General features: G+C 38.8%; 1 protein-coding gene across 3 annotated transcripts in view; it reads right to left on the bottom strand.

Moving 5' to 3' along the window:
• Positions 1–1373: 1373 nt before the first annotated feature.
• tusc3 (tumor suppressor candidate 3) overlaps positions 1374–22850 on the bottom strand; it is an 81788-nt gene continuing 60311 nt past the window's right edge. Inside the window, exons 7-11 of one of the 3 annotated variants that reach the window (XR_002276446.1) lie at positions 21402–21465; positions 16829–16903; positions 8591–8681; positions 2389–2583; positions 1374–1448 (exon numbers count right to left, since the gene is read on the bottom strand). Coding sequence is in view for 2 of the 3 variants with exons in the window: in XM_020618448.1 (XP_020474104.1) it covers positions 7077–7092; positions 8591–8681; positions 16829–16903; positions 21402–21465 (246 nt within the window). In the remaining variant the exon portion in view is untranslated. Of the gene's footprint in view, positions 1449–2321; positions 2584–6924; positions 7093–8590; positions 8682–16828; positions 16904–21401; positions 21466–22850 lie in introns of those variants that run through there. The other 2 variants (XM_020618449.1, XM_020618448.1) reach the window with 2 other exon arrangements.

Below are 22850 nucleotides of genomic sequence, written 5' to 3'. Positions count from 1 at the left end.
TTCAAACCATATGGATCCCATACAGAGCAGGAACAGAAAATGCATACTAATAATATTTTGAACTGAATGAAAAGTCCTGTATGTAGTCATGCTATAGGAAAACTATGTACCTCTGGTAAGAGACTCCGAGAAATAACTGCATTATTTTGAATAAACTTACAACCAAGGTCCTCCATTAATGTGGCGCAAGTAGGAATGTAATTCTCTACAACAGTATGCATCCTTCTTTAACAGACCAGTTGAAATGGTACCATAGCTTATTAATAGTTAAACATAGTGTACGCACATTACACTGGCAGGTCTCCATTTGCTACCAGCCTACTGACTGTCCAATCTCGCCTGTTTTGACCCTCTCTTCATTATATTTCTTTCCATTTTTGCATCGCTAATGCATCATCCTTGCTTAAACTGACTTCTTCTTACAGAACTGCAGTGTTTATTGACCTTTAATGCTGTTGTTCATTAAGAGAAATGCCATTTTATTCCACAAACTAGCACATGCAGTATTAATCCACAGTTTAAAAATAGTTCCCAACAAATGCACTATTTAGTCCTGTTTGAGTAATGTTTGATCAAATCTAAAGTGTCCGGCTTTTCTGGGAATCACAGAGCCTTTTAAGTGTATGATGAAAAGTCAGGAGATCACCAAAGTCAGAAGAATCACACCTTTAGGGAGTGTGAATGTCTGTACAAACCTTATTGCAAACCACAGATATGGTGCCACTATGGCTAAAATTAAAACCACACAGTTACAGTCTGTTTTTAAAGATGAACTTCTTCAGTGAGAGTGAATGGGCCTGGGACAGTATGTCAAGACAGGATAGGGAGGCCAGAAAGTACTGAGAGACAGATGTAGAAAGATATTGTTCAGCTTGATACCGTCCAGATTGATCATAAAAAGTAATAAAAGGTTCTGCTGCCTGGAACATGAGTTTGAAGAACTTTTGAGAAGGAGCAAGTTTTAATGCAATATGGCGATGTTCTGCAAAAGTAAACAAATAAAAAGAAAACAATTGTGAAAGTTCCACAATCAAAGATAACTCCTTTACAGTTGCAGATTCTTTCTAAAAATGTTTTTCTTGCAGTTTGTAATTATCTATATTTCATCAGAAAAACAGATCTAAGATGAAATCTCTCCTCAAAATGAACTCCCCTGCAAATAGGATTGGTAATACCATACTGTATATGGTAGATCGTGCTTGTGAGTCTTGCACCTCAGAAGCTATCACCCCATAACATAGTCCCTTATTATGTTATAATAACTTACCTTTCTTTTATGCTTTTTCTTCCATCACCTAACAGACTGCGTCCTCTCACCTTTCCCACATAATGCTGCTATGATTGCTGTAAATCTTACCGACTATGTTTCAGGGCAGGTCCAGGATTATCCACAAGCAGGATCTAGTAGGAAAGGGGATGGTGGCGTCATCGGTGGGCACAGGGTTCGGCTGTGGAATCAAGGTAATACTTTCTGAATTATCCTCCCTGCAATTACTTTCCTCAAGTATCTTATCTCATCAGTGGCGTGGTTACTGTAGGCAGGAGTCTGCAGCTCTCAGTAATGATGCAGCGATGGAGTCAAATGAAAATACATGGGTTTTCATACACATCTGGGATTGATGTTGCAGGATAATAAAGACTTCCCGGTAGATTGATTCTGTGACTAAAAAACATAAATCACAACATGCTCTATTTTTTTAGCCACTTAAATATGTTGTTAATTTCTGATGGAAGCAAAGTATTGTTGGAAAAGTAAATTACACAAGAAACATTGACACTAAAGGGAAAACACTGGAGATTTCTTTAAATTCTACTTGAGAGGATTTTCGACCCTGACTGTGTCACACACAAGAAAAACAACACATATAAAGAATAGTCCTTTCATAAGATGACCTGACCTTCACACATATTTAGAAAAGAAATGCTGAAGAGAAGCAGCCAGACATCAGAGAAAGAAGATTAATATGAAGACTATATATCAAGTCAATATCTTACAATTCTTTGTGAGTAAGGGATTTTTAAGAGTTTCCATTTAAAAAAGAATTCTCATTTGTAGCAATCTGGCTGATCCAATCTTGAAAGATCATAAACATTCATTTTTAGAAAGTTCCTCAAACGAGGAAACGTGGCTGAGAAAGAGCTTGTTCCAGAGAGATGAGAGACAGAGATATAACCATATTGTCCTGTTCCTTAATGTAACATGACTGTTTCCTCTACAACAACGCACCAAGTTCCACAACCAATTAAAAATAAAAAATGCATATACTTACAGGCACACACACATTTGACACATGACCACGCACACAAAGAAGCACAAATATACACACAAGCACAGACACTGATGCAACAAAACAGCAACAACTGAAGCGGCGCTCTGATGATAATTACTGTAGCTGAAGTGTGGATGCCTGGAGAAAGTGTTTGTGGACTGCAGATGAGAGGAGACGGTGGTGCACACTGAGGTGGCATCATGCCCTGAACAGACAGGCAGCAGAAGTGTTTCTTCAAAGATTGCTGTGGAGCAGCAGGATGTCGACTCAGAGGTCAGGTAAGACAGGGACATCAGAGTGGAATCAGACCAGGCTGCAGAGGCAAAAACAATGGACTTGTAGCTGGGTTTTTGTTTTAATTAATTAATTGTAATAGGTCAAGTTAGAGAAACTGCATTGAAATGTTAAAGTGCCATAAAGCTGCAAAAGCCATTATAAAAGTGATGCAAGGCTTGGCCCAGTGATTAGATCAACCTCTATGCACAGCAGTTCATGAAAAGCAGCAGCAGAGGTTTATAGCACTAGTCAAGGCTGTAAAATGCCCTCACCAATATACTGTATACTGTTTAGGGTACAATGACGAGCCAGTGAATAGGTGCTGTGGCAGCGCAAAGCAGCCTCAGCAGGACCACCTGTTCAAACATGATAAAACCATAAGTCTAAAAAATAAAAATAAAGGATAGCGCAAAATCCCAATGAACAGCAAATGATGAAGAAAGGTAGGCAAGAAAAGTTTGTTTGAATTCTTACTGTAAACAAGCAACTACTAAATAGAATATCCAAAATAGGAAAGAGGCTCCTCTGTCTGTATCAGTAAAACACCACAAATGCCAACTGCACCTTTCAGCTTCACATGACAACATGGAAATACATATTAGTAGGTACAATAACAGTAGTCATCAGTATTAATGCAATTTTGAAAGGTTTCTTTTCTTATGTTCTGTTGTTCAGAAAGCCTATCTGTTTTCATTTAACACAGCTGATTATATTTGGGTAGTGTAGCTACTCATGCTGGAGAACGGGTAATAACTTTGAATTGTGAAAAATATTTTCATTCAGCCTATGAATTCTCTCTAGTCACAGTAGCAGAGGCATATCCCATCATGCAGTGGGCTGGCAGCACATTTACATTCATGTTATTTTTGTCAACAAAAACTATGACAAAAGACAAACAAACAGATTTTTGTCATGAATTTCATGCATTTTTCATCAATGAATAAAAGCTAAATGGTCATATGAAAGATGGATGAAGGGACTCGAGGTAGTTGCTGTGTTAATACAAAGTCTTAATCCACTGCCTGCACACATCTGTGGAATCGCAGACCATAGCTCCCAATATGTAAAATGTTTACTCCACCAGCCAAAATACAGACGTCTCTTGTTCAAAAGTTAATTTTGGCACTTGACCTGTTGCAATACTGTTAATAAGGAGCATTGCACATTCAGTAGTTATCTGGTGTTACCTGTTCTTGGAAGGAAAAGAGTTTATGGACTAAATTCATTTAAAATCTACTGAAAATTAGACAAGGATATGCAAAAACAAACCAAAAAGCTCATTGAACAGGAAGTGCTGTGTATGTGGAGGCAACATTAATATAACAGGCTTTTCAAACTGTGAGTGAATCCAGCCTCTGAATCACTCACTGCTCTGCAGAGCAACGAGACGCACAAATGTGTGCGAACATATAGGCAATCTTTTCCACTGCAGACGTGAACCAATAACCATGGTAATGATAATAGCTATATCTGCAAAAGACTCAAGATATATATTTTAAAGATACTGGACAAAAATGAGATTAGAACATCACTGACCACAACTAGACTATAATATGTTTTGTTGTCTATAACTAATTACTAAAAGTTGACTAACACTAATCTGCATTTTTATAAAAAGATAAAGATTTTTTTTTATTGCACTTTGTAAAATTCCAGAGAAGTTTATTTGGATTTCTGTTGTTTATGGTGTATGTTTGTTCCCACGACTTTAACCTTTCTAACTGATCACAAACATAAGTAACGCCGCCATCATCAGTAAACTCAGAAGAAAGGGAAACAGTATTTACAGGAACAAAAGGTTGACTGGGAATTAATGTTATTTTTACAACAAAAACTGAAACAATGAAAAAGTAAAGCCAATGTCAAGACTTATATCTAGTATACTGGAGGTGTTCTCTGTGCCACTGCTATCTAGAGAGACATGCTGATCCAGATTGTTAGGGTGCACTGTTTCAACCCCTACATGTCCCACTTCATAACCTGCTTTGTCTATGACATTTCACTGCAAACTAACAAAGGGAGAGAAGAGGGAAATGTCGCAAATGTGATTTTTTTGCATGCATTGTCAAGTCATATTAATATAACTGCAAATTTTCAGGTGCCCAGTAGTACAATTACAGTAACATTAAGCAAATACTGACTGATTTTCAGTGTCTTGAAACATGCACTGATGTCACAGACAAAAGATTCAGAGAACATAACGTCCAACACTATTCATGCAGGGTACAATTTGTACATTAATACTGGAAAGCTGTCTAATTCAACCCTTTAATTAACACACACACTAATGATGAAAGATTTGCGGCAAACTTCTACATACTGTGCTGTGACTTCTAAAGCAGTGGGGGACACTGTTCTGTATGTCATTATGTCTTTTGTTCTACAACTGCCCTCCATCTAATATCCACATCGATTTCGCTCCATTTGCCAATACTTATACACCCCTGAAGGTGACATTTGTTCTGCTTATTTCCTCCACAATGTAAAGGCCAAGCGAGAAACAGATGGGAAATCTAGCTCTCAGCTCTCACAAAACTGTTCCACGGTTTCATTCCAGCAGCACAAGCGTGAGACCACAATGGGGCCCCTGCACACCATCACATCAAAATGACCTTATCACCAAAAAAAGTTTGCACCCATCAATATGCTCAAGTTGGTTATTACTGTCATTATTCTTCTCTGTGCACTAAATGAGGAAGTTATTTTCCTACAAGCATAAAAACAGCAGGTGTTGCTTTAATTATATCATATCTCTTAGAAGATGCCTAAGCTATGCTTATTCTAATTATACTATCTCTATGCAGAAAACAGGAGGGCACTCTCAGCAACCTCTGAGTTAGTTCCACTGCCTGCATGTACAGGCAAATACAGTGTTTAACAAATCAATAGTCAACTGAATCAGAAGGAAGGAAAGGAGGAAAATCTGAAAGCGTGATGCAATTAATACAGTAAGAGTTTTTCCACAGTCTTTGGCTCTGTGTATATTTGTATTCTGGTAAGATCAGCTTGGTTGCACACAGACAGTGGTTCACCTTACAATGTGAAACAAAAATAGACAAGAATGGGAAGCAATATTTTTATTACATTTGTCCAAACTGATCTATCTGCAGCACCATTCCTCTGTCTGCCCACACACTGCAGGTTACATAAATGGCTCCGATGCCCCAGCCCACTCAGTGTTTTAGTGGGCAGTCCACAAATGAAAGAATTAGAATGTATTCTCTAAATGACCTGTGCTTCTCACATTCAGCAACAACACCACTCGCAGCCAGTCTTCCGTGAACTCAGCTCATATGCTAATAAACTGCATCAGTGATTTAAGATTGGTCCCAGTGTAGAGAGAATTGAATGCCCACTTAACGCAACAAGAAGTAAGACTGTCGAAGCCATGTTGTGGCCTGTCTCACATTGGCCACTGGCCTGCAGTTAGACTGTGACCACAGTCTTTGTCTAACCTTATTCATGAAGTTTCACAGTAGCTGGTCAACATGAACTGCAATTTAGTTGTCAGTTAAAAATACTATAAACATTTATATCCAGCTGCAAGGTTTTGGAAAAAGCAAGTGAAAGACAGAATATAAAATAATAGGAACATTCTGTGAGATTACAGGGAGAAGAGAACATAATGTAGTCCTGGTGCAATACAATCCATTGCAACCACGCAGACTGTCAAGAAAGATGCAACTCTGCAGTCTGAGTAAAGCCCATGTCAGCCTGAACCTCAGTTTGACTGTATAGGACTGGATTTATTATTTTCAATTTGTGTCTGAGTCTATAGAGTCTTTAATGTTTGAGTAATTAATACTGTATTTTAAGTACAATACAATATTAATAGCTTCAATTAATTCACCACCTGAGTCCATGAGAATCACCAATAGACAGCTCCCAAACTAAGAGACAATAAGCTTTCTTTACCAGTTAGATATTAAAAATTTTTAACAGTGCTACTCAACAAACTCTATAATACATTATCACAAGTGACAAAGATGAGTCACGTCTTTACTTTATAGAGATCTTGCACCCGGTTAGTAAGCCTTCCTGCTATAGCCACTAACTTGAGTTGACCTCAGTCTTTATCAGTTTAATTCTTTGTATCTTTATAAGCTGCTGTTTCTTTTTCAAAGACCATTTCATAATGTGTGACTTCAGTTGTTTTCATAAAACTCAAAGCATCATACCACCATCACATGCGAGTATATCTACAGCACCCACGCAGAATGTTCAACCACTGAAATAACCAGATACAGAGACATGCCAAACACCCTTATTTTCCAGCGTAAGAAGGAATCATTTATTTTTCTGTTCAGCTTGCTGAGTTGATGGTAGCAGTCAATAAAAAAAAAAAAAAAAAAAAAAAAAAAAAAAAAAAAAAAAAAAAAAAAAAAAAAAAAAAACAACACACACAAAAAAAGAAACCCAACTCTGCACTCTAGACCTAATTGTAACGCTGCCTCCTCCTCTTCAAGTATCTTCTCGACTCCTCACCTCCCGCCTCTTCACCAGCCTCTGACCTCCTCTTCTGCCTTTTCTTCACTTAATAAGGAAGCTGAGAGACAGAGGATTAAAAGGTAGAGCAGAAAGGGGGAAACAATGGGCAGAGAAGAAATAACAGATACAAATAACATGCTTTTTGTGCTTGTGTCTCACAATAACACCATACAATTTTAGCAAAGTCCACAAACCCAACAACTAAAAACATGCTGCTGTTGATGATTCACTTGTTGTAGAGTGTCTAGATGTGTGCAATCACTCAAGCACTTGTTGAAGACGTGTCTGTGTTTATCAAGCACAAAAGGAAAGCGAGGAGTAGTTGACTTACCTCTACATATGCAATTTGAAACTCAAAACATGCACTTTACTAACAGATACAAAGTCAGTCAAATGCAATTTAAAATGGCCTTTCTTGGTGCTCAGCATAAAGAAATGCATTATCATATTATATAAAATTCACATTTGCTTCCTAGACTACTTCAGAGATATTACTGACTGCTTCCTCTTTATTGCTAAATATTTGAAATGTTAAGTACACAGTGTATAACAATTATTGGCACAATGACCTTGTTTTTAGGAATTCAAATCTTTTCACATTTCGCATTTAAAGAACTGGCTACTGCTTCACTGCTCTACAAATCACATTTCATACTTCTATAACCTTTTTTTATTTTGTAAAGTTGAATTGATTAACACGTAGGAGCAACAGAGAAGTCTCAGCAAAGCATCCCCACCTCAAATGTTTCCATGGCAACACTTTGTTTTGTAGGCTTGGGTAATTTTCAGATCATTTCCTCATTATCAGACTCAAAGAAATGTAGCAGAAATGATAAAATTTGGTAATTACAGAGCTATAAAATAAAGTGTTGTCAGTTTTATAACACAGCTAAACCTTTTATCAATGCAGATTGAGTCTCAAGACAGCAAACACTGGCACATTGAAATTTGAACCTAAATCCTGCCACAAGGTAACAACGGGGTTCAAGCCACCATGTCAATAAATTATCTGCCCTGGTGAAGTGTTTCCTATCACACATTAAATCTTTGTTATGTAGTGCTGACCTTTAGCGCAAAGCGGGACCAGATTTCTGCTGTTCTGGCTCACTAAGCTGCCGGGTTTTAGTGTCCAAGCTCATATACTATTTGACAAGCCACAGAAAACATCCATGAGGATTCGTGATTTCAAATATCCAAGGTAAAGAAGAAAAGGTGTGCGAATATACTGTACACATTGAGTGTATTACAAAACATCAAAGAAATGTTATGAGCCAGCAAGGTCAGTTATTGAAGTCTTAGCTGTAGAGAAAGAATTTTGGCTCTGTAGCTTGTATGTTTTGGAGAGAGTGTTTTCAATCGAACTACTGTCTTAAAATCAAAGGAATAATGAGAACAGATGGATCCTGTTTTGGCCCATTTTAACCATGTTTGCAATAGCTCAGCAGTGATTTTATGTCAGCTTCAGTGGTTTTTAAGATTCACTGCATGCTTGTAACTGTCGAATAGGCTGGAAGAAACGTGTGCAAGCATCTGTACAGTATGGTTGCTGTACTTACCTGTAGGGGTATCCATGGTACTTGGACCTGAAAATGGAGAGCAGGAAGCTGAAGAAAAACACCACCAGGCCAAGGCCGACCAGGCAGATGACTGCAAAGAGAAGTATACAGACTCTCATCACACTACGCTGTCGGTTAGAAGGGCAGTATCACTATGTAACATTAGGTTAAGAAACAGTATAATTTCTTAAGGGAAGTACTCTCAGTACACTTAATGTGTTTGAGTTAACATATTTTTCCTACTTTTTGCAGTCACCCTAATATTTGCATAAAAATTATTAGACAATGGCCTGTGAGAAAAATTTGATTCCTGGCCAAAGGCATCCACTTAAATCATTTCATGCACATTATAACCACTGATGCAACTCTCTGTTTGATCTCGGTTCAAATTAAATGTGCTTGCAGGGTTTACACATGACACACACCGAATATATCCTCTTCTGTTCACGCTGGTGTTTGGTTGGTGGTTCACAAACAAACTACACAAGCCAACATACACACAGTCCAGTGAGTACACAAAAAGACATTCATCATTTGCTAAAATGCTACAGAAAAAAAGGACATCTAAAACAGTCGCTGTGCTTGTCATCAAGCCAAAAACCTTTAGTTTACTTGGACAGTCCCTCCGCCGCTTCGTGCCACCGCTTCTTTCTCATTATCAACCCTGCTGTGTTGCAAAAAATTGTGTTTGCAGCTATTATCATCTTATTTCCTCAGTGGCTATTCTAAAGTGAAATTATACATAAGCATTTAATCTGTGTGTGCCAGTATGTGTGGGCGTCTAAGTGTATGCACACACCCCAACATAGCGGCTAATCCCTGAGAAGCGCTATGTTAAATTAAACTGTCATCACCAACTAATATTGCTAATCAGGGATTAGGATGAAACCCTCTCCTGGAGATTAACTGGTAAGATACCCGCATGCTCCTCAGTGTGTGTGTTTGCACATGCACGTAAGTATGCGACAGGAACAGAGACAGAGAGAGAGAAGGCAATGTCAGAACAAAAGATATGGCTTGGAAAATTTATGACGGCTTCACAGTGTCGATTTGTGTGGATGTGCTGTCATTCATCTTCACAGCTCCGGTGGTCTGTGTGTGTCTATTGTGATCTGTAATGCATCTATGTATAAGTCTACATTTGCTGCCATCGCTCAGTGTCAGTTCCATAACTATCCCCCTTCATTTCTTTACTTCACATTCTCTGCATAGCCTCCATTTACAGTTCAGCATAAGAATAATGGAATATGCACACAAACCACAGAGCCGGCCTTGCGCTGTGTGTCTGCGTGCATGTGTGTGAGAGAGAGAGACAGCAATTGATATGACATTCAAGTCCTAATCCATCTACCACAGGCATAAACACTTACATATACAAACACACAGGGGCACCACTCAGCAATCACTGAATGTGTGTGAGCATTTTCTGTCACTTCTATTCCTGTGAGGACCAAAGAACATCAGCTGCAAGGGTGAATGGTTTAACACGCTCTTTACTTAAAATGTATTATATTTAAGAGGTGAGAGGACAGACCTGGAGCTGAATAAAGGTTACACTAATAACTAATTCAAGAGAATGTCCAGCCAAACATTGTAAAACAAAGCTGTGTCTGACTGACACTGCATATTTGAGTGTGTCTCCCCAGGGGAAGCCCTTATGTCCTTGTGTTCCCTGGGTTGCCACATTTATTGTGCATATGTTGCAGTGAGTGCATGGACGACACAACATCTGTGTATATTCATTACGTACAGTGGGATCTATTTCACTTAGTTCATCAATTATGACTGAGAGGTATCTCAGTTTGCATTCAATGATAATGACACTTCCCACACGCACGTGCACTAAGCATGCCTAAGCATATGCTAAGTGATTTATGACCTTGGCAAAATGACAAGTTGTTTAAGCTGAATGTTTTCCCTTGGTAACAAAGGTGGTAATCCCTCTTTTGACTGTACGACTTGGCTCATTTCAAATCATGATATAGTGGCATGGTAAAAATAAATGTATATTTCCTAAGCAGGAGGAAGCCTGCACACTTTAAGTTAAGCCTATCTCATTAGGAGGATAAATATGAATACATATTGTGATATTAAGCAGTACTTGGCTGTTTATTCATTTATTAGCAAATGGCTGCAAGAAACATTAAGTGACTCTACCTCTGGATACGATCATCCACAAGATGCTGTTTTTACACCAAACTGTGACAGAAAACCTAGTTTTTTTTTTTGGCTTCAACCAGATTTTGTGGGTGAATTCTAAGTTCATGGTTTGTCGTACTATGTCCAACAAAAATTTGACTTACTGGCTTCACACATTCCAAATCAAAAATTATAAGCCTTTCAACCCCAAATCCCTCAGACCTTAATAATGAAACAATCACACATACGGTATCCACTGACTCTTCACATGATTTCTATCGAAGTCCTTGAATTTTGGGGTCATGTCCTGTGCTTGGCTGAATATCATTTTAACTCCAATAACTTTCCACAGCTTTGAAATCAGGTACAGCTACGCTGCATGCTGACATTTCACCAGAGGGTTATTGTGCTTTTTGGGCTGTCTCTCTACTGTATTCTGTTCTTTCACAGACCAATCCCATTTGCTCCTGACTCTTCACTTTCACGTTCCTTTTGTTGATCCCACCCCCACCGTGAGATTGCGTATGTAGTGATTTTCTAACTCCATCTACGTGTTCAGCAACGCCCCTGCTGAGAAACAGTGTGTGCACTGTGTGATTCTGGTGCATGTGCCCGTGGAAGCAGCAGATAAACTTCCTATCGCTGTACGCAGCAGAATGAAAACTATATGCCAAGGATGTAACACCCACATCTAGTGATTACAAAACAATTCAAGCTTAATCCTCTCTTACTGACAGATAGCTGTTCTCTGTGTTACTACATAATGCAATTTGTATGTCCATATGAGTGTGTGCCTGTGCCATTCCAGTGACAATGCTGTGTGGAATAGAAAATAGTTTAGGTTTGTGTGTTGGCACTGTATGATTAACAGGTTTCTGTAAACATTAGTATGCTTGCGCAGCAGTACAGTGTAATCTGCTTCAGTGTACTGAAATTAACAGGCTGCAATTATACAAACAAGGCAACTGAATTAAAGTAACTAATATATACTGGCAAACCAACCAGACATCATGGTAGTAGATAAGGAACCGAATGAGGTACTGGTGATAAACATGTGATAGGCAGTTTCAAGTGACAGAAACATCAAGAAGAAGGACTATTAGAAGCTGGAGAGGTACCAGGGCCCGAAAGAGGAACTGGAGAAGATGTGGAAGGTGAAGGGCAAAGTGGTCCTAGTGGTGGTAGGAGCACTCGGAGTTGTGACTCCTAAACTGGAAGAGTGGCTCCAACAGATCCCAGGAACGACATCAGAGCTCTCTGTCCAGAAGAGTGCAGTGCTAAGTACAGCTAAGATACTGTGCTCAACCCTCAAACCCCCAGGCCTCTGGTAGAGGACTGGAGGCTGAGGAAGACACACACCGCCAGGTATGGGTGTGAAGGGGAATATAGATACATATGTATAAATATTAGGGCTATCAAAGTTAGCGCAATAATAACAAGTTAATGCAAATATTTTTGACAACAGCGATAGCTAAATGGGTGGCTACAGCTTGCAGGTGGATTAACACTGTGAAGGACGAGGGTCTGCTTGACATAATTTGCATCGCATCCAAAGGCTGCATGTATGAGCTGCCTTCAAGAGCCACCACTGTAACCAAGATACACAAGATGAGAAAACTAAAGTAGAGGAAGTGTCGGGACAGAGAAATACACTCAACGGACACTACTGGACTTCTCTCAGCAATCACAGTTACCTCTGAGTCCCTTTAAGGTACATTTAGAACCAGTGGTGGAAGAAGTACTCAGATCCTTTACTTAAGTTGAAAGTAGCAATACAACAGTGTAAAAATACTCTGTTACAAGTAAAAGTCCTGCATTCAAAATGTTACTTAAAGTACTAAACGTAAAAGTACTCATTATGTAGAATGGCACATTTCACATTCCTGTATATCATATTATTGTGTTACTGATTCGTTATTGTGTACATCGCATTTAAAGTTGCGGTTGGTGAAGGGGGAGCTAGTTTTAACTGGCTTATATGCATTTAATATGAATTACTGCTGGGTAGCTTGTGAATTTTCCTAAAAAGAGAAGGAAAGGAAATGAACAAAGAGTAAGATGGAAGACAGAAAGAAAGGAAGAAAGAAAGAATACAGCAGACAGGAAGACAGAGCTGTTAGAACTGTAGCACAGGGAAAATGGAGTTCCCTGAGCTGCACAGGTGATATGTCAGTCTTACACAGGTAGCAGTTATGTAAGCACATATGCATATGTGTTCAGTCTGATACTGAAGAACAAGTCTTGAGGTAGTTGTGAAGTCATTATCATTTTAATTGCCAAGCCTCAGTATCTGAAGGAGAACTCATGGGTAGAGCAGAACAAAAAATTGTTCTTGTCTTTACATTTTTTTTTATATGTGTGTGCAGTGTGTTGTCTCAGAGACAATTGAAAGGCTTCTCGAGTTGCTTTTTTATCGCACTGACTAATTAAAATCCACTTGTGTGTAACTGCGTCTACGTGTTTGAGATAATTACTAGTTTAGGCTATCTAATATCTAACTTCCCCCTCTCTAGAGATTATGTAGAAACTCTGCTTGGACACTAAAGAAACAATGTTGAAAGCCAGTAGGGCCAAGTGATCACTTCCCATCTGAAATGATGAACCATGTTACACCCTCAACACCTCTAGACAAGACTCATCAGGAGGTGTCAGGGACTAGCTGCCCTTCAATCTACAGATGTCTTTTTTTAGTACATTGGTGATCCTTGTTGGAACAAAACACATTAATGTGTTTTTGGAGAAGAAAAGTGGAGAAAATGACATGCTTCCTGAAGTGTCTTCTTTGAAGTAATTTTGAATGTCTTAGCATTTGAGAGGGCAATTTATATTTCACAGAAACCCCACAAGACATGACATCAATTTAATCATCCCCTCTGTGACCTTGTATTTTACAATTTATGCTACTCGCTCAGACTTTTGACAAAATCAGTTTCACTGTTTGAAGTCTTCCCAATTTGTCACAGTAAAGCAAAACCACAAAAAACACCACGGGCTACAGGGAGAGACAAGTACAAACATCCCCCTTGCTAAATGACATTAACACAGTTGCTGGCATTTCTGGCAGTAACAATTCGGGTAGATACCAATTACAAAACCAATTATAGTTTATTCAGTTGTATATTTTTTAAAAAGTAGGCAGAATGACAGGGAAAAAAGGGTGGAAATAAAAAATAAGCAAACTGGAGGAGACAATGCAGGAATACAGATGAATTTGTTAATAGAGGTGCTACTACACAACTGGGATTTTACTTGTTTGATTAGACATTAACACATGCTCATTTGGCTACAGACAGTGAGGGAATCTACAAAGATGTCTGCCATATCTACTACTATGCATCTTCCACCTGCTCTGGTATGTGAGTCCTCTTGAAGCCAGATGTAGACTTCTGTGTTACTGTTAGTGCACGTATGGGAACATGTTGACACCTACGCAGTTGCAGACAAATCTAAATTAAGCTTGACTTGTAACAGCTGATCTGCTCCCTCTGCTACAGTGGTCTTATTTTTAATTTGTTCTGAGTAGGATCTGTCATTCCTTTTATTTAACATTTGAATTTATTTTACTTACAATTACACTTTCAATAATGTTTTAAGCATAATATTTCCTATATCATTCAATTTAGCAGTAGACTGACATTGTTATTTTTCAAGTACAAGACTTTTTTAATGGTTCAGGTGAATTGCAGCCTTGGTAAACAAAGAATTCAGAATCTCTTTCCTTTATTAATATGCAGCCTATACAGGCATAACTGAAATGAGGCTGATATCTGATTTTCTGAGCATGCTAGTTACCACCAAATTGTACCTTTAAACTCTCATTCACTTGCAAAATGTGACTCGTTAGTTGGTGACTGCATAATAAGCTGCTGATGTAGTAAATTAGTCACTAATTTCATGCAGACTGAGTGCAAATTGAGTACTATTATTTGTGCCTTTATTTTGCATTTTTCTGCCATTTAGGGAGCTCGCAGACAGACCCAGCTGGATTCCAACTGAAATTACTGTGCATGTGGTACAAATCTGGCTCCTACTTGAATGTGAAGATGAACATTCTTGAGAGACATTTTTCAGTATCAGACTGCCTGTGCACTTCTAAATGCACATAAACTTGAGTGCATATGATAAGTAACTTTTAAGATTAACAGGACTAAATGCAAGGATTTTCTTGTTAAGCCAAATCAAGATCAGGTTCTTTTTGATATATAAATTGACCTGCTAGTCAAAGTTTAGTATCAACCACAGCTCATGTACATTTAGACAAGGGCATATGATTACAGTATATATAAAGAAATAAAGTTAATCAAGGACTCCCCAGCTATTTCTAAACACTATAATTGTGTATTCAGAGGCGTGTATGGGGCAGGTGATGGGTCATCTCAATGATTAACCGAAGAGTGAAACAAGAGCTTCTCATTTTTAGAACTGCTCTAGGTAATTGACAGGATATGTAAATACACATCACACTACAGGAAGTACAGTGACAATATGGTTCATCTATGTCTTGTGTGTGTGTGTGTGTGTGTGTGTGTGTGTGTGTGTACAGCAGTTGCCCATCCCAAGCATACAGTCCAGCACTACAGTTAAATACAGAACACGTTTTATCAGCTTAATAACGAATCTCCCAGTAATGAACATACCAAAACATAATCTGTCAAAACATTTACAGCTACTCCGATGTACACTAAACTCATTCATGTTGTCTGTAGATTTACTGTCCATAAAAGGCTCTTTAAGAGAGGTATGTAGTACAATGAGGGGCTGGCAGGTGCATCTCCCTCAAAGCTGCTGGTGTCAACAGATCATCAAGATTAAGCTCACAGTGACTTAAAAATGACTTTCTGGTAATCTTCAACTTTTGATTTAGAGTTCTCTAAAATCACACACAAAAACTTTTCACTTGCTGCTAGTAGGATTTTTAGATGGAGTATACTGTGAAACTGTATGAGAGGTTTAAAATATGGCAAGTTTCTGACAACTTTGAAACTTCTGCTGCAATGGATGTTTGTTTTGTTTGTTTAAGGCTCTTTTTTCCCCATATTGACTTCCTTTTGTCGATTTACTGTTTTATTTTTTATCTTACTTCCTGACACAAAAGAAGACTGATGATACAGTATGTTCCTGCTTGTGGGTGTGTGTTTGAACATCTGTTTGTGTGCCGTCTGTTCTGTTACAGATATGTATTCAGTGTGCATGTGTTGGCCATATTGTTCAACATCCTTCTGTAAGAAGGCTGGCATCTTGCTATAACCAAGGGAGCAACTGTCATCTGTGTTGCATGCGTGATATTTGTGATGCCATCCTGATTCTCTTACAATAAATAAGAGGAAACCCATAAACATTTGTCCTATTCACTGTAGCCTGGAGTGGTTGTGAAGTAATGAAATGCTATTTTCTGGTGATAGAAAGCGGTAGCGAGAGGACTCACAAAGAAATAACCACTTATGAAGTTGGCGATGGAGCATGCAGTAGGTCCAACCTTAAAGTCTCAGCACTCAGGGTAACACACAAAATCCTGAGCAGCAAAAGGATTTCCTTGCTGTTAATATCATAGTCAGGAGGTGTTATTTTCTAAGATGAGACCAAACTGTAAACAGCAGCTAGAAGAATTTATTGTCAAAACCTGAACATGTGGCTTGCCTTTGATCATTACTAATTTCAATTAGCCATGTGCATTTAAAACAAACATGGACAAGTTCATCTAATTCCATGTGTATGTTTTTCTCTGTTATAATTATAAAACATCATACTATACTTAACATATACATGTTATATGTGCATATTGTACTTTAAGAATTAATGCTTTACAGTGTTAGTGTGTTTATGCTACAAGAATTTGACCCTCTACTGCACTAGTGCTACTTTGTATAACATGGATTTCTATGCATACACAAGGTGTGTTGCAAAGATAAATCACTTACTTGGTAGTAACAAGGCGGCTCTAACAACTATCCCACCCATCTTAAACACACACACACAGACACACATCCTGACAAGTGCTTCATTCGGTATACTGCAGAACTGAGGACCTGGAGCTTGAAGATGGAAAGAATAAGGACAATAGTAAAAGAAAAACTGAAAACAGTCTTTTTTTTTACTTACTTCTCCTCTTGCCAACATCTCCCTTGGAGGTGGCAGCCTCATTCAGCAGCACCATCCCCATGGTGATTGCAGCATCTGGGACATGGTTGTTAAGGAAACACTGCACTTCCATAAAGGAAAGGAAGAAGCTGAAAGTAAACAGGGAGAACTGCTGGACATATGTGTGCACAGAAGTAGTCAAGCAAGTGTATTTTATAATGCAATCTGCACATTTGCCCTAGAACACAGTCCAACAAATTAATAGATCATAACTTTCATGCTTTGTAGACACTATGCAGAAAGGGGTTAAGTAAACTGCTAATTTCATGGAGCATAGTTAATGTTGTATTGCACTGTATCATATGCTGTAATAGAAAACTAAAATAAAAATTGTTGGGTAAAATTATTAACAAAGTCATACTTTAAGGTTGATTCTAACATTTGAAGAACACGCTGCAAAATCAAAAGAGACCTTTCAGACAAGTCGCTCTCCCTCTTCCAAAATATTTTAGGAACAAGTCAAATTAATCACAGGCAGTTTAGTGCTGTTTATAGAGGGATCAAATGGCAACACAACCCGTTTTTTATGTTGTTGAAAGAAATGTCCCGCCTAGCCTTGGAAAGAAAATATAATGTATTCCCAGTTCGGTGGTTGTATTTAAAAGCCCAGCGTGGGGCTTGGTTTTGTCAAGTCAACTTTGCAAACATAACAAGCTAACAAAGGCACAGAGTACACATTAACACAGATACACAGTAATACAGCGTAACCTTAAAGACGCATGCACATGCATACACACACTTTTTTCTCAGAGATACAGTAGGCTGAAAAGGAGAAATGTATTTCTTTTTTTATGTTGCCAGCACCACTGAATATTCCAGGGACAGCTGAAGAAGCAGTTCTTTTCTGTCCACTGTACAACTTCTTGACTTTTGTCTTATTTATTTATTTTGTTGCTTTTCATGTAGGCATAACTTCAACTCATGAATAATGCCAGGGGCTTCGCTTACAACAGTGCGTTCTTTCCAGACTGCAGTACAGAGTGTGTGCAGGAAAACCAAAGTGTGCAGAAGTAAGAGTTTTAGAAGATCTGAATTCAAAAATATTAATGTGGATATTCAGCTTTAAGAATGCTTGTTTGATGTCTACAACATCTACCTGGTGTACGAATGGCAAACATACTTTCTCTACACCTGGTTCTGAAGCTTTGTGTGCCCTAAGAACTGTGCATGGGCAGAAAAGACAAACATGAGCAAAGTCAATTATTAAGTTAAACCATGTAATAAACAAACAGCATAATTTGTTTACAGAAATAACATATGAGGCAGACATCTCCACGCTTCTGTAGAACATTATGCTCTCAAGTAGTGTAAATTGTCAAGCATTATAACAGCACAGAGTTGTAGAAAGGAAAAACAGTTTAATCCTGAATGACCTTATTCTGAATCTTGTTGACAAGGAAATGAAAAAGTCATTGCTGCATTGCTGCTCATCTGTTACCTGCAAATACTTTTTTACATTTTTGTAAATGCATTCCTAAATCTGTGGTTACCATTGCAGATCCCACTGACCATGGGGACAGAGCTTAGGCTGGGCAGGTACCTACTGCAAATGTGGATCTGTAAAACCCAGTGAGACATATTCGGACTTCAATCAGCTGATCATTTTCCATGGATTAAGTGCGGTATGTACTGTAGCTTCTGGTAAAGCAATATAACAAACATTTAATTATGAACAGTTCATACAATATTGTGAACATCTATATTTTACAGAAGCAAGCATTGCTCCATTCTTCGCCTCAGCTGTTCCGAATTCATGGCAAAAGCGCAGCCTCACATGGGTTGAGACCTAATTACAGGTTCTTCTCTTCAGTGTGCTTTGCATACAAATCCACACAAGTGAAGAAAACCTGACAGGGTGCACAAGCAAAGGCTGCCACATGGGGAGATACAGAGCAAAAACAGAGGCATCCTCTTGATAACAGGGATATGCTGGCGACACACAAACACTAGAGATATCTCCTCATTCAACATTGGAACTGAACCATATAGGGTGAATGGTAATGGGAAGCTTTGTTACAGTGTGATAACAAAGCCATGATACTAGAGATCTGTCAGTGTATAGAATATGGCTGTGCAAATGTATTGAATTATAATTATAAAAACAGACCTTTTTCCAGGACAGGTCTCCTATAACCGCACGTGTACAGAAACAGAAAGCTTATTAACTTAAACAGCCCACTGTGCACTGCCACCATGGAAAGTTTCCAATCAAGTCAATCCCTATTGCCAGTTCTGCTGTCTGCATTGATTATATCAGTCATGATGCATCCCGGTCATTCCAGAAAATAATTATGCTACATTCACCTGTATATCATTAGAATAAAAATGTATTCATTATCAATAATGAATAGACCCAACTTTGGGTAAGCGGTCGATAATGAATGGATAGCTAGATGGATGGATGGTATTTAGGAGCATTCAAGACACTGGGGGTATCAGAATGTTAATTTCCCACCTTGACTGTGTCTTCACTACTGGGTAGCTGGGAATTTTACCAATATGGACAGACTGAACTGCAAATGTTTACTGGAGATCAATCAAACTGGGACAGTTGACAAGGGTGTGTTTGTCTATAAGTCATGCGTGTGTTAGAATATGCACCTGAAAGAAATACTTCTTTTACTGTTACTGTCTCATCGAAAAATAGTATAGTTGTGGAAGTGCATTTTGAACACGTGTGTGTGTTTGTGCACATATATGAGGAATTAAACGATGTATGCTTGGGGAAACTGTCTCTGATGGTCATAAATTGTGTTTACCCCACCTGCACACACAATAAGGATATTGTAAGTATGTTAGGGTTCCAGCAGGTGTGAATGCATTTGTTTCATTTACAAACCCGATTCCAAAAAAGTTGGGACACTGTACAAAATGTGAATAAAAACAATGCAATGATGTGGAAGTTTCAAATTTCAATATTTTATTCAGAATACAACATAGATGACACATCAAATGTTCAAACTGAGAAAATGCATCATTTTAAGGGAAAAATAAGGTGATTTTAAATTTCATGGCATTAACACATCTCAAAAAAGTTGGGACAAGGCCATGTTCACCACTGTGTGGAATCCCCTCTTCTTTTTATCACAGCCTGCAAACGTCTGGGGACTGAGGAGACAAGTTGCTCAAGTTTAGGAATAGGAATGTTGTCCCATTTTTGTCTAATACAGGCTTCCAGTTGCTCAACTGTCTTAGGTCTTCTTTGTCGCATCTTCCTCTTTATGATGCGCCAAATGTTTTCTATGGGTGACAGATCTGAACTGCAGGCTGGCCGTTTCAGTACCCGGATCCTTCTTCTACACAGCCATGATGTTGTAATTGATGCAGTATGTGGTCTGGCATTGTCCTGTTGGAAGATGCAAGGTCTTCCCTGAAAGAGACGACGTCTGGATGGGAGCATATGTTGTTCTAGAACTTGGACATACCGTTCAGCATTGATGGTGCCTTTCCAGATGTGTAAGCTGCCCATGCCACACGCACTCATGCAACCCCATACCATCAGAGATGCAGGCTTCTGAATCGAGCGCTGATAACACCTTGGGTTGTCCTTGTCCTCTTTAGTTCGGATGACATGGCGTCCCAGTTTTCTGAATGGCACGGCGGATTGTGTTCACCAACAATGTTTTCTGGAAGTATTCCTGAGCCCATGTTGTGATTTCCATTACAGTAGCATTCCTGTATGTGATGCAGTGCCGTCTAAGGGCCCGAAGATCACGGGCATCCAGTATGGTTTTCCGGCCTTGACCCTTACGCACGGAGATTGTTCCAGATTCTCTGAATCTTTGGATGATATTATGCACTGTAGATGATGATAACTTCACACTCTTTGCAATTCTTCTCTGAGAAACTCCTTTCTGATATTGCTCCACTATTTTTCGCCGCAGCATTGGGGGAATTGGCGATCCTCTGCCCATCTTGACTTCTGAGAGACACTGCCACTCTGAGAGGCTCTTTTTATACCCAATCATGTTGCCAATTGACCTGATAAGATGCAAATGTCTCACTTTCAACATTTGATATGTTATCTATATTCTATTCTGAATAAAATACTGGAATTTCAACCTTCCACATCATTGGATTCTGCTTTTATTCACATTTTGTACAGTGTCCCAACTTTTTTGGAATCAGGTTTGTAGATGTAATTAGAAAAATGAATAAATAAATAAACTGTGCGACTGCGCAGAAACTAATATTTCTCTGCGGCAGGTGTGACCTTGAACCAGTTATTTCCTGTTAAGACGAAGACAAAAACAGGGCAATCTCTTGTCTTTACATTGTCTGTCTGTTCATTCCAGCGGGCAGCCTCCCTCTTGAAAATGCACATAGGTGACAAAGGCTTTGTGTTGAGAAAATCAATGTGGCAGACTGCAAAAGTGGATGCTGTTTCAAACATTAAAAAAAGCTTCTTAGATGTTGTGTGTAAGCAGAGAATTAAAGGAATATGTTGCCAAGATGAGCTGTTGGACACCCACTATGTTTCAGTTTATGTCAGCACAACAAACATACACACACAAACATACCGGTGAAAGGATACTCAGAAGAAGGATAATGTGAGACTCAGCCACAAACTGAGCTTGACTGCTGCCATGAATATAACTCTGTGGGAGAGATGGAGAGGGAAAGCAACAGACACATTAGTTTAACAGTTTTCATTTCAATTCACATGTAAGTGTGTGTGTGTGTCTGAGTGCTGTGAGTCATAAAGAATTCTCTCATGTAGTGTGTAGGTACAAGAGGTGCTACCTTTTCACTGAGTGGGCAGGGGAGGTCAATCTAACCCTGCAGTAACACTCAGAGACACAAAAACATACAAGACTATAGTAGCTTGCAATTACAGTCCAATCTCTAAAAGCAGACTTTCACTATTAACTTGACGCTACTGTATGATCTCTTAATTCATCTATCCTGCATTAATGCTGCTTCCAAATCGTTTAGAGAACAAAAAATGAAGCAAGTTTTCACTTTGGTGCAGCAAACATAACACACATGAAATCATTTATCTAGATTTCAATTCTTTTAGAGATACAAAAGATGCTACTTTTGGTCATTTTTCGTGCCCTTTACAACACATTCATTTACGTAACGGTATAATCAAATACATGTAGGCTGCAGTCAAAGGCTGTCATTTGTTAACTTTCAGTGGCTGCCAAGCTTGAAGAGGGTGGGTCTTATATAATATGAGCTGGTGTGAGACGGCAGATGCCAGACGAGCATGAGTGGAAGGGGGTTGGTGAGTTGTGGGCTGCTGAGGCCATGACAATGGCCATGATGGCCAATGGCACGTATGAGTGTTTTAGGAGTTTGTAGCATTTACCAGTTTTCTTGAACGGGGGAAATAAACTAAAAACGAATTAATGCCTTAAAGTGAATACATTGGAGTCTAAATAAAATGTTAAAAGTGACTGAAGTCATAAGAGGTAAACTATATAACTAATGATGTAATCATCATCATGACTTTAAGAGTTCTTTAGACTTTAGCTTTCTTACACATTGGCTGTTTTGGCACACACACACAAACCTTACACAGTTCAGTGGTTAGGAAAATTTTCTCACACAGCTGCCTGAGGGTCTTTATGCACATTACAGTATCACCACCCATGGCTGCCAACAGCATGCCATCACTTGCTAAAGGCTGTAATATTCCCTAGTCTAATATCGCTGCAACTGTCACATGACTGCCTCATATTAGGTATTGATCGCTTTACTGTAGAAAGGCACTTTTTAACATCCGATTTCATGTCAAATGATAGGCCATGCCACAGTACACCACTGCTCTGATGATGTTACTGACAGCTTAAGTAACAGTTTCAGTGTTTAGCCTAAGGTGAGGTCATTTTAGATTATGCCTCTATCGGGAGTTGTTTGAGAAAGTGATAAAAGTTAGGGTTAGGGTTATTAATTTAATCTTTGCAAAGTTTGCATACCCACCAGTGTCACTTGGCTCCAACATTGTATTTGTCTGATCAGCTGGCTAGTTAGAACG

Source organism: Monopterus albus, unplaced genomic scaffold (assembly GCF_001952655.1).
Source record: "Monopterus albus unplaced genomic scaffold, M_albus_1.0 scaffold205.1, whole genome shotgun sequence".
Taxonomy (NCBI): domain Eukaryota; kingdom Metazoa; phylum Chordata; class Actinopteri; order Synbranchiformes; family Synbranchidae; genus Monopterus; species Monopterus albus.
This window is presented reverse-complemented; position numbering and strand designations above follow the sequence as displayed.